Here is a 14392-nt window from a genome sequence, read left to right as displayed (position 1 = left end):
TAACTGCTACCATGGGATCACTAGTCCTAAGCCCACTGAAAAACAACTTTCTTAAAAGAGAATTTAATACTGCAAAATGGGCTAAATTCTCTTTAGCCCATCTCTTTTCTACATACTGGCAAAGCTCAAGCAACCCCTGGATATCTGTTGTGAGGTCCTGATAAATGAGCATTGACAGAAACACGATAGATTAATGTAGGTATTGTGGGAAAATAATTTGGTTTCAGGTACATTTAGGCCGAATGGGCAAACAGCAGGGAGTTAAAGTGCACAGGAACATTTCAGCCAGCTCCAGAAAAACACTCCACAGATAAGATATTTTTCTTTTTATTAAAATATGTAAATAATACAGAGATTCAAGTGTACCCATGTATATATGCATACGTAATATGTGTGTATATCTGTCCAAAGAGTTTGAATGGCTATCTGTTTTTTTTTTTTTTATTATTAAAAAATCTGTAGGCAGTTTGCATAAGCTGCAAGCCTCAGTGCTATTCACAGACTCTGGTGGCTCCTTCAAAGAGCATGTGATCACTTTACTGTACATGTATAAATAGGAACATGGCATATTTTAAAGAGATAAAACAGTTGACAATGTTCAGAAGATGAACAGCACCCATCAAATGGTATAAACACAATTGTTTGTCATTTCTGTCAAAGGAAATGTGTATGGGTAGACAGAGACTTAACATATTTACATTTTACAGCATCCAGAAGCTGTGAATTACGAAAAGACATGCTTAGTATGCAAAATAAACCTATAATTCCATCCTTGCCTTCACTTGGCTTTAGCAGCACATGAAAAAAACTACAGAAAGAGTAAGTGTGTCTCCAACCATGGCTTACTAGAATTTGTCTTTAAGTTTGCTTGGGTTTATTATACAACTCTTGACAGTTCCAGACCAACCGCATTGGCTCAAATGTGAAGAATTTAAACATCTATGTAAATCTCATCAAGACTGGAGCTTCGGTTTCCATCTCAAGTGGGGAAATGGACTGAAATCTGCTCTAGTTTTGGTCCCATGTTTATTCTGTAGTTCTCTTATCTGGTGTTTAGTAAGAGTGCAAAGGCTGCTGTCTTTGGATTTCTGATTAATTTCTATCACAAGTTTAATACTGGGGCCATACTACATATGTATACACTAAATTTTGTCTAATTTAAGTCAGCTGAAATGAATTCTATTGAAGAATATTTCAATTTGGGGGTATTTCAATTACAAAATGTTCTCCATAAGTTTTACCAGTGTTTGAAATAATTAATTATTCAAATAAAATAATTGCATATGTTTATAGAATCTCTTCTTCAGTTTAAGAGTACAACAATTTCTTCAGATGTAAGGAGAGAGCTTTTTGGTAAAATACTATTATTTTTCATTTTTAGGAAAACTGCAACATAGGTATGAGCAGTCAGTCAGTTATTGTAATCATTTATTTAATCTACTTTGGTGGACACCCCAAAGAAGCAGAGATAACGAACCCAGATTTGCACATCACATAATCAAATAATGAGTTGTGGCTTGTGTTGTGTTTGCTGCCTTGAAGGGAGTATATATCTGGAAGTAGATCTGTTGTTATCAGTAAGATGCACCTTGGGTTAGTACTTTTATTCCAAATTAAAGTCTTACTGCAGGTTACACTTTGTTTAATTCTTTCAGTTTTAGCATAATGTTTAGTTGTTACTAGTATTTGCATAAGCCTTCTGTCTGCGTATGAATAAACCACAAAACAGATAAGTCAGGACTGTAATAAGAACTCTGTATGTTTGCCAATATTTAACAGGTTTTTAGAGTCACTGCATTTTTTTTAGCTCATGACTGTTTTACCTCTGACAATTCATGATCTAAAATGAAAATGGGTAATTACATTATTCTTAAGTCCCAGGTTATGAAATCACAACTATCTTCCCTTGTAACACACTCTGTTGATTTTCTTGTAGGTGTTGGGGAAAACCTTACAGATCCATCTGTGATTAAACCTGAAGACAAAAGGTACATTTCTCTCTAATGAAATTATCATTCACTTCAAACATTCTGCTGATAGTCTGTATATTTAAGTCATTTTTTTATGTTCTGTGTGAGAGGTTTAATTATTTATTGTATGGTGTTTGAGTTAAATGAAATTGTGGTGGCAATGGGAAGGCTGCACCCGCTACTGTGTTTTAGAGGGCTGTGGACTTTCAGGGGCTGTATGTGTACCAGCTCCATATGTGCTGAGCAGTATGTGAAAGGTGGGGAGAATCTATGTTGCTGTCCTCAGAACACAGCAGTTTTCCAGGACTACACAAAGAGAACAGGAATAGGAGCTTAAGAACTGGATAAGTTTCATAGCAAAATTGTACTGAAGGAGTTTATCAGTAATTTAAATATTGTGGTCTGGTTTCCTCTGTCTAGTGAGGCACTGTATGAGTATATAGGGCCATACGGCTCAAGGAGATGGCCTTTGTATCTCTGATCTTTCCAACAGATCCTAGTAGTGCATTTAAGCATAGTGCATGTTACAGACCAAGAGCTATGATGCAGAGATCTTAAATCTTGTGCAGAATGTTACAAAACCCAGAGGTACTACAAAAAAGTAGTCTGCTTTCATGAATCAAGTCACAGAAGCTGAGCTGATATCATGGAATCATAGAATCATCAAATATCCTGAGTTGGAAGGGAGACACAAGGATCATTGAGTCCAACTCCTGGGTCCCCAAAGGACCACCCAAAAAATCAGACCATGTGTCTGAGAGAGATATCCAATTGCTTCTTGAACTCAGTGCTGTGACCGCTTCCCTGGGGAGCCTGCTCCAGTGTCCGACCACCCTCTTGGTGAAGAACCTTTTCCTGATACTCAGCCTGAACCACCTCTGTCACAGTTCCATGCTGTTCTCTCAGGTCCTATCGCTGGTCACCAGAGAGAAGAGATCAGCGCCTGACCCTCCATTCCCCCTCATGAGGAAGCTGCAGACTGCAATGAGGTCTCCCCTCAGCCTTCTTTTCTCCAGGCTGAACAAACCAAGTGAATTCAGGCACTTTTCCTACATCTTCTCCTCCAGACCCTTTACTATCTTTGTTGCCCTCCTTTGGACTCTCTCTAACAGTTTTATATTTCTTATTCTGTGGCGCCCAAAACAGCACACAGTAATATCTATTGCACACAGAAATATCTAGGGAGATATCTACTGCTCACAGTAATATCTAGGCAGACTTCATAGTGTCCTATGTAATAAGTAAAATATTCCCACCAATCCTCGCTGTGGACAACATGACAAACACAACTGTCTTCTGGGTACATGACCCTGTCTGTCATGCTGTGCAATGGCTACTCTCCCATCCTATGACTTTGCTCCTTGGTCATAGGTGCTGTGGTAAAGCAGAGGAGAGGTAATAGTGTCAGTCGGTGCTACCCTGCACAGTCCTCTTTTCTGGAAAGTCTTCCTAGACCCTAACATCTCTCCAGACTGTCTTGTGTTGAGCTTTGACTCCTGGCTGACATTCGGCTCATGTCATCTGACTGAAGGGGTTTCTTGTGTTTGGAAGGAAGTTTGATTAGTTTGATTTAATACAAAGGGAAATTAACTATAGGGATACCAGATGACTAGTCTAGAACTTGGAACAAGTTAATTTTTGGAAGCAGGTACTTAGTTCTATAACCATTATTAATAATCCATTAATGAACTTAGTGATAAGTGACTATTAATATACGAATGCTTAATTATGGGGGCAGGTGTATTGTCTGTATAGTATTTACTTTGGAAGTAACATGAAAAAAAAGCTGAACACTTCACGGTGACAAAGTCTTCATAGAATCATAGAATAGTTTGAGATGGAACGGATCTTAAGGATCATCTAGTTCCAACCCCCCTGCCTTGGACACTTCCCACTAGATTGGGTTGGCCAAAGCCCCATTCAACCTGGCCTTGAACAATTCCAGAGATGGATCATCCACAGCTTCCCTGAGCAACCTGTGCCAATGTCTCACCACCACTTGCATAGTAAAGAATTTCTTCCTAATGTCTAATCTAAACTTGCGCTTTTTTAATTTACAACCATTAACCCTTGTTCTACCACTACACTCTCTGATAAAGAGTCTCTCCCAGCCCGTATTTGTGGTTGGGATTGCTCTGACCTACGTGTAGAACCTTGCAATTGGCTTTGTTGATCTTTATGAAGTTCACAAGGGCTTACCTTTCAAGACTGTCAAAGTCTTGCTGGGAGGTATCCCTTCCCTCCGGCATGTCAGCTGTACCACACAGCTTGCTATCATCTGCAGACTTGCTGAGGGTGCACTCAATCCCACTCTTAATGTCACTGACAAAGATTTCTTTGCAGTGAGAAGGTCACGGGATCATGACAGAAATACAAGGATAGTTTAGGATAGAGAAACAGAGAGGTTAATTGGTTCATTATATAGTTGTTTACTACAAAAATTTGAACAAACATTTTAAAATGTTGTAAGAGATGTATAAAGATACAGTTTGCTGTTATTCAAGTAGACTTTTTTATACCAATGAAAACGAGGGTGCTGAGAGAGTTGGTGGATGTGATTGTTTGGCCGCTTTCCATCATCTATCAGCAGTCATGCTCATCCAGGGAGGTCTGAGATGACTGGAGACTTGCTAATGTGATGCCCATCTATAAGAAGGGTTGTAAGGAGGACTCAGGGAGTTACAGGCCTGTCAGCCTGACCTTGGAGCCAGGAAAGGTGATGGAACAGGTCGTCTTGAATGCAATAATGCAATGTAGGAGGGACAAGCAGGGGATCAGGCCCAGTCTGCATGGGCTCATGAAAGGCAAGTTCTGCCTGACCAACCTCCTTCTATGACCAGGTAAACCACCTGGTGGATGAGGGAAAGGCTGTTGATGTAGTTTACCTGGACTTCAGCAAGGCCTTTGACATGGTCTCCCACAGTATTCTCTAGGAGAAGCTGGCAGCCCATGGCTTGGACAGGCACACTCTGCTGTGTTAAAAACTGGCTGGACAGCCGGGCCCAGAGAGTGGTGGTGAACGAAGTGAAATCTAGCTGACAACCGGTCAGCAGTGGTGTTCCCCAGGGGTCGGTGATGGGGCCCATCCTGTTTAATATCTTTAATGATGATTTGGACAAGGGAATTGAGTGCTCCCTCAGTAGGTTTGCAGATGACACCAAGCTGGGGGGAAGTGTCGGTCTGCCGAAGGAGGGTAGGAAGGCCCTGCAGAGGGACCTGGACAGGATGAGTCGATGGACAGAGGCCAATGGGATGAGGTTCAACATGGCTAAGTGAGGGGTCCTGCATTTTGGTCATAACAACCCCATGCAGCGCTACAGGCTTGGGGCAGAGTGTCTGGAAAGTTGTGCAGAGGAAAAGGATCTGGGGATGTTGGCTGATGCTCACCTGAACATGAGCCGGCAGTGTGCCCAGGTGGCCAAGAAGGCCAACGGCATCCTGGTTTGTATCAGGAATAGTGTAGCCAGCAGGACCAGGGAGGTGATTGTCCCCTTGTATTCTGCTCTGGTGAGGCCGCACCTCAAGTACTGTGTTCAGCTTTGGGCCCCTCAGTACAAGAAGGACATTGAGGCCCTGGAGTGTGTCCAGAGCAGGGCTATGAAGCTGGTGAAGGGCCTGGAACACAAGTCCTGTGAGGTGCTGCTGAGGGAACTGGGGTTGTTTGACCTGGAGAAGAGGAGTCTCAGGGGAGACATCATTGCTCTCTACAACTATCTGAAAGGAAGGTGTGGGGAGCTGGGGGCCAGCCTCTTCTCACAGATAACTAGTGATAGGACTAGAGGGAATGACCTCAAGTTGCACCAGGGGAGGTTCAGGTTGGAAATTAGAAAACATTTCTTCTCAGAAAAAGAGCAGTCAGGCATTGGAAGGGGTTTCCCAGGGAGGTGGTGGAGTCACCGTCCCTGGGGGTGTTTAGGGAAAGGTTGGACGTGGTGCTTAGGGACATGGTTTAGTGGGTGACATTGGTGGTAGGGGGCTGGTTGGGCCAGATGATCTTGAAGGTCTTTTCCAACCTTAATGATTCTATGATTCTGTGAAATGTTGAATCTCAACAAACTGATAGTTATTAGTGAAAACTGTGACCAGTCATTAGTCCACAGTACTCCATATGTCAACTTAGCTTATCGTCTTTAAAATAGGAATAATATTTACCTGCATTATGTTGAAGCATGTGCTTGTTAGTATCCATCTGGATTATTTTTGTCATTAAATTATTTTGTCACAGTTACTAAGATTTTATTTTCAGAACTTTTTTTTGTTTTGTTTCTATCATCTGCAAAACAGTCAAGTCCTAGTTAAAGAGCAAGTGTTGATTAATTAATCAAAACCAGCTTGATTTTTTTATGCTCTGGGAAATCTTCAGTACAGCAAGTCGTGAAACAATATTGTTTTGATTCAGGGATGTAAAGGAATAAGGCAGTGAAACCATGAATGTATTCTGTAAGCAGCTAGCAGATACCCAATTCTAAGAAACACTTTCTAATAACAGTAATGATGTAAAAGCACTATCTTTGTTTTAATGTTCATTTACTCACAGAGGAAACATTTCTGACAGTATCAAGATCTGACTGAAGTCTTCATTTGTATATAAGATACTTAATCAAAACCTGTGCACTGCCTCTAAAGTTGCTTTGAGCTCACATTCTGTTAGAAGCCTGAGAGAAAATAGATAGCATCTGACTGATGGGGCTGATACAAATTTTAACACTACTTATAATTACATTATTTATGTTTTGTTTCTTAAATTCCATTGATCTAGTGGCTCTTGTCATTATCTTGCAATGAGTCTTTTCTTTCATGCATGCTTCATGCTGTCTTGAAATGGACTTTTCAATGGCAAAACATGACCTCTAGCTCTCTGACAGTGTGTTGTATCTTCAATTTATATATAGTAACGTGATAAAACCCAGCAGATTAGTTTGGAAAGTATGTCTGATACTGTGGAATCTCAGGCAGATCCTGAGCTCATGTAAATTGGTGTAACTTCATGGATATGAACATTGGAGATCTGGCCACATACACTGCATAGGATATATGAGGTGATAAAATGGTGCAGGTTTAATGTTCACAAAAAGATTTCCTTTAAAACAGAAGTAGTCAAGTCACAGCAGCAGGGTCATGACATAGTGCAGTCCCTGCAGACTCCTGTAACACTGAAACATTGTGAAGAATTTCCTCCTAAGTAGTACTCTGGATGCTCTTTTCAGGGTGTACTACGTTGCTAAGCTCATAATGAAGTCTATACTGGTAAAGCTTTCACAGACACTGGGTGCAGAATGTCTGTAGAACAGATTCAGAGATGAGGAAAATAGCTGGCTGAGTTTCAAATTGTAAAGAACTGATGCATTACGCCTACTGAGAAGTGAGGAAAAGGGCACTGGTGGTGAAAAATCTCATTACAAACAAATGAAATGGAGGAGTCAGAGGTGCTCAATCTCTTATTCTCTCTTTTGAAAACGCTAAAGCAGATAGTGATGGGCTGGAGGTTGTAGTATGAGTGGAGACCATGTTCTCTGAAGTTACTCATTGGCATGCACTTTGAAGAACAAACCTGTTGAATCTTTACCAAGCTGTGCAATTTCAGACAAATAATTTACAGTTGAATTGCTGTCAATAGATAAAGTATCTGCCTGGACTTGACCTCTCCTCTAGACACCTGTACACTTGTGCAGTTGAAACAGGTAGATAGGAAGTTAAGTCTGCAAAAACATATGGATTAAATGGAATAGATATCTCCCTGGAAAGGTGCTGCTTCACGTGAAGCCCCCAGTACCTTCCATCAGTAAAGGTCTATAGATGTCTTATTGTCGGATTTGAGCATTTGTATCTCTGTCTACAAATTGACCATGACTAGCACTGTTTGTAACAACAGTCTCTATGTTACCTGACTGTCAGACAGGACTGATCTGGTACGAACTGGTAGGTGTTTATGGAGCATAGCTATGAAGTAAGATTCTCCACAAAAGCAGGAAGAGTTTTTTGTTTGTTTTTAAGTCCATTGTCTCATATTTATGCACCTGTTTGAGACAGAGGAAAACTGGACTCAGTATTTTTTTCTCCTTGGAGACAAAATCAAACCATGAATAACCAGGAACCATGGAACGGCTTTGGTTGGAAGAGACTTTAAAGATCGCCTGGTTCCAAACCCCCTGCCATGGACAGGGACACATTCCACTAGGCCAGGTTGCCCAAAGCCCCATCCATCCTGTCCTTGAACATTTCCAGGGACGGGGCATCCACAACTTCTCTGGGCAGCCTGTTCCAGTGCCTCACCACCCTCAGACTGAAGAATTTCCTCCTAACCTCTAATCTAAATCTCCCCTCTTTCTATTTAAAACCATACCCCTTGTCCTGTCTGCCCAAACAAAATGTTGCTCTCCATCTTTTTTATAACCCCCCTTTAAGTATTGAAAAACTGCAATAAGGTCAACTCTGAGTGAAGGAGAGTGACCTTGTTTATAAAACATTTGTACAGTTAGAAAGGACCTGAAGAATTCAGTTGGTTCTTTTGCACCAGGTCATTCCTGTGTCAGGCCTTACAGGTCTTGTACAGCCAACTTGCCAGTACGTCTCTTTTCAATTATTTACCACCCTTACTGTTGAAAAGTTTTTTCCTGCTTCTCTGCTTGAAACACTTCTTTCTGATCCTGTCTACTATTGACATAGACAAAAAAAAAATAAAAAATCAACAGGTTCAAAGGTAGGCACTATCTTCTTCAATTCCTTTCTTTTGTTTTTAGGCTGTCCCCATCTATACGCAGACTTATAGACTGCTGGCCATTCTTGTTATTTTCCTAATTTACTAATATATTTTTTGAAACAGTTTTCCAAATTGAAATGCAGTATTACTCTTGTATCATTAACAGTGCTGGGTAGAGAGGAAAGATTATTCTTTCCTTTAAACAGTATCCCTGTTTATATATCCTATAACAGCATGAGAAAAATATCAGTTTGTATTGTATTGACTACACTTTGCATGGAAAAAGTTAGAGGAGAAATATCATTCTGGTTCTGTAGCCTTGGAATTAGTGAAGTCTTCTCAATTTTCTATACCTGCCCAAGCAAATACTTGAGCATATTCAATTTACACTGGCCTTTTGCCAGATTATACCAAAAAACAGAAATGGCTATGTAGCATCATGTCACCTAAGATGTATAGATGGCACTTAAAAAATATTCCAATTCTTACATATTTTGTTGTACTAATTTGCAGTAAAGGCTGGATAGATTACTCCTTCAAATGATCCAGAAACAGATAATCTTCACTGCCTGCCAGAAATTAGACAGATACTAGTAGTTTCGGTTATTCATTGCTCTTCTCCTGTATGAAAGAGGAGAGTGTCATATTTGACAAATTCTTTCCTTAGAGAGAGTACATTTTCTTAGTGTGGATTACAGATAGATTTGAGAGAGTTAAAATTTTTTATATAGCTTCTCAGAGCTGTAATTGATTTCAGATTTTAAAATGTGTTGTTTCCGCTCTGCATATCATTAAAATAAAATACTAGCATTCATAAAGTTTCTTTGGAAGTGTTTCTTGTGTGCTGTGTTCCGTGATGTCTGGAATGTCAATCAAATTCTTGAGAATAATAGTGAAGCAATATTAAAATTAATGAACACTGATCTTTCGGACCACATTAAGGATCTGTTATGATTATGTGGTACTTCTCATACATGTGTATGTAATAGCTTGCTTCTATTTGTAATTGTGTCAGCTTCATTCAGAATATGCAATACACTTCCACAAATGGATCCCTTAGTAATGTTGCTGAATTGGCCAGAGTGCAGACACATGGAAATGAGCATAGAAAGAAGCCAATAAATTTTAAAGCCTTGCCTGACAGCAGTATACTATGTTCTTTTTCTGTGTTGCATATTGGTGTGACTCCTGCTCCACTTGCTTTTGGTTTTCTGTTCTTAAATAAGGTAAAAGTAAGTCTTTGCTAACTCTGGTTTGGTCCCAGATGCCCACTAGTAAAACACAGGCCAAACCATTTGCTTGATGAGACTGAATGGTGGCTGCAACAGAGTCATTCAGGCTCTGGCATACACTGTCTTAATATCATTGTGCTCAAATTTCCATTGAGCATTTTAGTAGTAACTGCTGGGTGTGTCCTGTCTCCTTTAGAGAAGGCCACAGCAACACTGCATCTCTGAGATGCTGCAGAAAGGAAGAGTAGATACGGGGTATATATAAGTTAATCCCTTACCAGAACTGGTGGTTTTCTTGTCTCAGAGCTAAGAAACTGGAGGTGCACACTAGTTATTATGGTCTTTATACAAAGGGCTAATTTATCTCTGATTCAATAAATGGAAATTATCATCCTCTCTCTCCCCTACAATTGCATTATTTTGAGTTTGTTGATTATTTGATATTATTACTTTTAGATCTGGAAAGATGGTATTTGGACCAGCAAACCTAGGAGAAGATGCAATAAGAAACTTCGTCACAAAGCATCGTTGTAACTCCTGCTGCAGGAGGCTGAAACTTCCTGGTATTCAAAACGAAGATTATTTTTTAACCCATATCTAACTTTCTAAGTGTAAGGTAGTAAAGGCCTAGGTGTGTTATAACAAGAACAGAAATTCTACAGAGCTGAGATTATAGCTGGCACACTTACACAAAGGCAAATAAGAGAATATTGATATTTTACATCGTTCTTTTGCCCAGCAACCATGTTAGTAGTCAAAGCTTCTACCCATTGAATTATTTCCTTTGCTGTGCAAAACTGATAGCATTTTGGGTGATAACATCACCCATTTTTCCAGGGTGATCACTACAGATAGCATCAGCAATAATTTGTAGAATGAGAACAAATAATGATCTAAAAATTATCAATGCATTAGCCAGGGAAAAACTTGCTGGAGCTTTTCTGGCCCTTGGATAGGGCCTGTACACTGCATCTCTTACCTCCTGCTTAGCTGGATCACTGATTATTCACATTAGGTTTTATAGAATGGGCTTCTGTTTATTGTGGTGCAGATTTAAAAGGCTCAAAGCCAAAATACATTGCTATTTTGGATGAATTTCCACCCACATTTTTTTTTTCAGAGGAAGGCTCCTTTTCAGTGCCTACATGGTGGAAGAAATTGTTTGATTCGGAAACAGGAACTGCAGTGTTATTGTTTTGGATTATTTGTGTTTGTGGCAGCTAGAGATAACAAAGGAGAAAATCAGCTGAATAGACACAGTGTGGGAGGATTCATTCATATCAGCTCCCACCATTTTTGGCCCCTTCAGGGCTCTCTTTCCACTGACTCTGATTTGCCCTGCTGCAGATTTTCTTTCTCCTGAAAACTGCTAACAGACTGCTGGCCACCAGTTGCAGGGTTGGACACTGCCCAGTGTTTATGTGCTTTTTAAATATTTACTTGGCAGAATTATTTAATTTATTTTTTTCATAGAATCATAAAATGGCTTGGGTTGGAAGGAACCTTAAAAATCATCCAGTTCTAACCCCATTGCCATGGGCAGGTATGGCACCCACTAGATCAGGTTGCCCAGGGCCTCATTTAACCTGGTGTTGAACACCTCCAGGGATGGGGCATACAAAACCTCTCTGGGCAACCTGTTCCAGTGCCTCACCACCCTTACAGTGAAGAATTTTCCCCTAACATCTAATCTAAATTTCCTGTGTTTTAGTATACAACCATTATGCCTGTCGTATCACTGTAAAAAGTTGCTCTCCATCTTTTTATAAGTCCCTGTCAGTACTACAAAGCTGCAATGAGGTCTCCCTAGAACCTTCTCTTCTTCAGGCTGAACATTGCCTTTCAGCATGCCTTATGGCATGCCTTCCATGCATTACAGCTCTCTCAGCCTTTCTTCACAGAAGAGATGCTCCAGCCCTCTGGTCCATCTTCATGGCCCTCCTCTGGACCTGCTCTAACAGGTCCACGTCCTTCTTGTGCTGGGGGCCCCAGACGTGGATGCAGTGCTCAAGTGGGTCCTCACAACAGCAGAGTACAGGGGGACAATAACCTCCCTCCACCTGTTGATCACCTTTCTGTTGATGCAGCCCAGAGTGTAGTTGATCTTCAGGGCTGCAAGCGTGCACTGCTGGCTCACATCGAGCTTTTCATGCACCAGAACCCCCAAGTCCTTTTCTGCAGGACTACTTCTAATTAGTTTTTCTCCCAGTCTGTGCTCATGTCTGGGACTGCCCTGACCAAGGTGCAGCACCTTGCACTTGGGCTTGTTGAACCTCATTAGGTTCATGAGTCCACTTCTCAAGCTTGTCATCTTCTTGCCATAGATTTGAGAAGAAACGACTGCACAGTGGAAAGGCTCCGTCCAGCCTTTGAAGGAGAAGTGAAGGCAAGTGCCAGAGAAACTGATGATGCAGATGAGCCGCTGGAGTATGACACACGGTTGTGAAGCAGCAGCTGTGAGCAGAGCCCCCGTATGCATGCTTGAAAACCTGTCCCTCATCACTGGCATGGGCCAGTCCAAAACAACAAAACATAGATGTCTGAGTGCAACATCTGTCTGCATTTGACAGATGCTACAGGCAAGGAATCAAAAAATCTCGTTATTTACTCCCTTTCTCTTGTGTCTTGTGCTGGTCTGTTTGTACTGCTCAGTAAATTGCCATCAGCAGGTCACCCCTTAGCTGGATCAACTGTCCCATCAGTGCCTTTTTTTTTTGGAAATGTGGATAGTAGTTCCAAACTATGCTGGGTAAAGGAAAATGACTGTGACAAAATTATTTACAGGGGGGAATGATTTGATATGATTTGTCTTTTTGCTCTTTAGTAAATACCTGAATATATACACATGTAAATCACTCATTTTCAGATGCAGAGCACACTCTGCCTTATGTTTGCTTTTGACCTTTGTATAGGATACCTTCCAAGACAATGTAGAAATACTATTTTTTCTTTTTTGTTGACTTTGAGGCAGAGACAAAATAAGAATACGCAAGTAATAAATTACTGATTTAAACAATAGCCACTGGTATGGCAGATGTACTGCAGAATGGTGTGGGAACTTCATCCTGAGTCCTTCTCACATAACAAGAACAAGACAGACAATGAAGTGTTAGATTATTGGGCCCACAAGCATCATTAACATTACTCATTTTGAGATGATGAAACTGATACATCCATGACCTTCAGTTCAAACATAAAGAATAACCTTGAAAGTGATATAAATTTTAACAGGATTTGCCTTTCTTTATAATATGTTAGCTTCAGGGTTTTTTTAAGTCTTTAGGTGGTCAATTGCAAAAAGGTTTGAAAAGTCACAAAGAATAACGTGTTCCATTTGGTATTTAACTTCATGTTGACAATGTCAGGCCATACATGGGACTATTTTCTACCAATGTTACCAATGGTGCAGTAACATGTATGCTTTCACAACATATTCATCTGGTTTTCTATTGATTTTGTCCGATTTCAGGAGAATCTGATAAAACGTGAAAATCAATTATGTGCAATATGATTTTTGTACAATGATTGAAATGAACCGCAGAGCACAAATATCTAATATAACTTATGTTGTATTACAGATCACTTCTACCATTAAAGAATCTTCACAACTTTTATTGAGTAGAAATAGTTAATGCTGAAATGTAAATAATCGGAAAACTTGTACTTGAATAAGAAAAAAAAAACCACATAGTTACACCACAATGGATAGTAAAATTTAATGCTTAACAGATCTACCTGTTACATCTACCATTCATTTGGAATATTCAGAAAATGTCTGTGTACACACAGGAATTAGAATCATAGAATCACAGAATAGTTTGGGTTGGAAGGGACCTTAAAGATCATCCAGTTCTAATCGCCTTCTATGGACAGGGATGCCACCTACTAGACCAGATTGCCCAAAGCCCCATCCAACCTGGCCTTGAACACTTCCAAGGATGGGGCATCCACAGCTTCTCTGGGCAACCTGTTCCACTGCCTCACCACACTCAAGAGTGAAGAATTTCTTCCTTATATCTTGCCTAGATTTATCCTCTTGCTGTTTTAGTTTACAGCCATTATCCCTTTTCCTTTCACCACACTCCCTGATAAAGTGTCCCTCCCCATCTTTCCTGTAGCCCCCCCTTTAAGTACTGGAAGGCTGCTCTTAAAATTTTCCTAGAGCCTCTAGGCTAAATTACCCCACCTCTCAGCTTTTCTTCACAGTAGAGGTGATCTCTTGGGTATAAATAAATTGGGTGTAAAGCTGATCTTCAATGGATCTCACGTTGTTCTCAGTTGACCTTTTATAGCTAATGCTAGCATGTTGACCTCAGATGAGCCCTCTGATCATCTTTGTGGCCCTCCTCTAGACCTGCTCTAGAAGGTCCATGTTTTTCCTGTGCTGGGGTCCCCCAGAGCTGGATGCAGCACTCCAGGTGGGGCTCCACAAGAGCAAAGTAGAGAGGGAGAATCACCTCCTTCAACCTGCTAGCCATACTTTTGATGCA

General features: G+C 40.5%; 1 protein-coding gene across 1 annotated transcript; it reads left to right on the top strand.

Moving 5' to 3' along the window:
• The first annotated feature begins 541 nt into the window (after positions 1–541).
• LOC310889513 (transient receptor potential cation channel subfamily M member 6-like) lies at positions 542–13514 on the top strand. Its single transcript, XM_083817079.1, has 3 exons — positions 542–1988; positions 10359–10465; positions 12227–13514. The coding sequence occupies exons 1-3, from the start codon at positions 1846–1848 to the stop codon at positions 12346–12348; spliced, it is 372 nt and encodes a 123-aa protein (XP_083673205.1). The 5' UTR covers positions 542–1845; the 3' UTR covers positions 12349–13514.
• Positions 13515–14392: the final 878 nt, after the last annotated feature.

This window comes from Anser anser (genome assembly GCF_964211835.1).
Source record: "Anser anser genome assembly, chromosome: Z".
NCBI lineage: Eukaryota > Metazoa > Chordata > Aves > Anseriformes > Anatidae > Anser > Anser anser.
The sequence above is the reverse complement of the archived record's forward strand: the minus strand, read 5'-3'. Positions and strand labels throughout refer to the sequence as shown.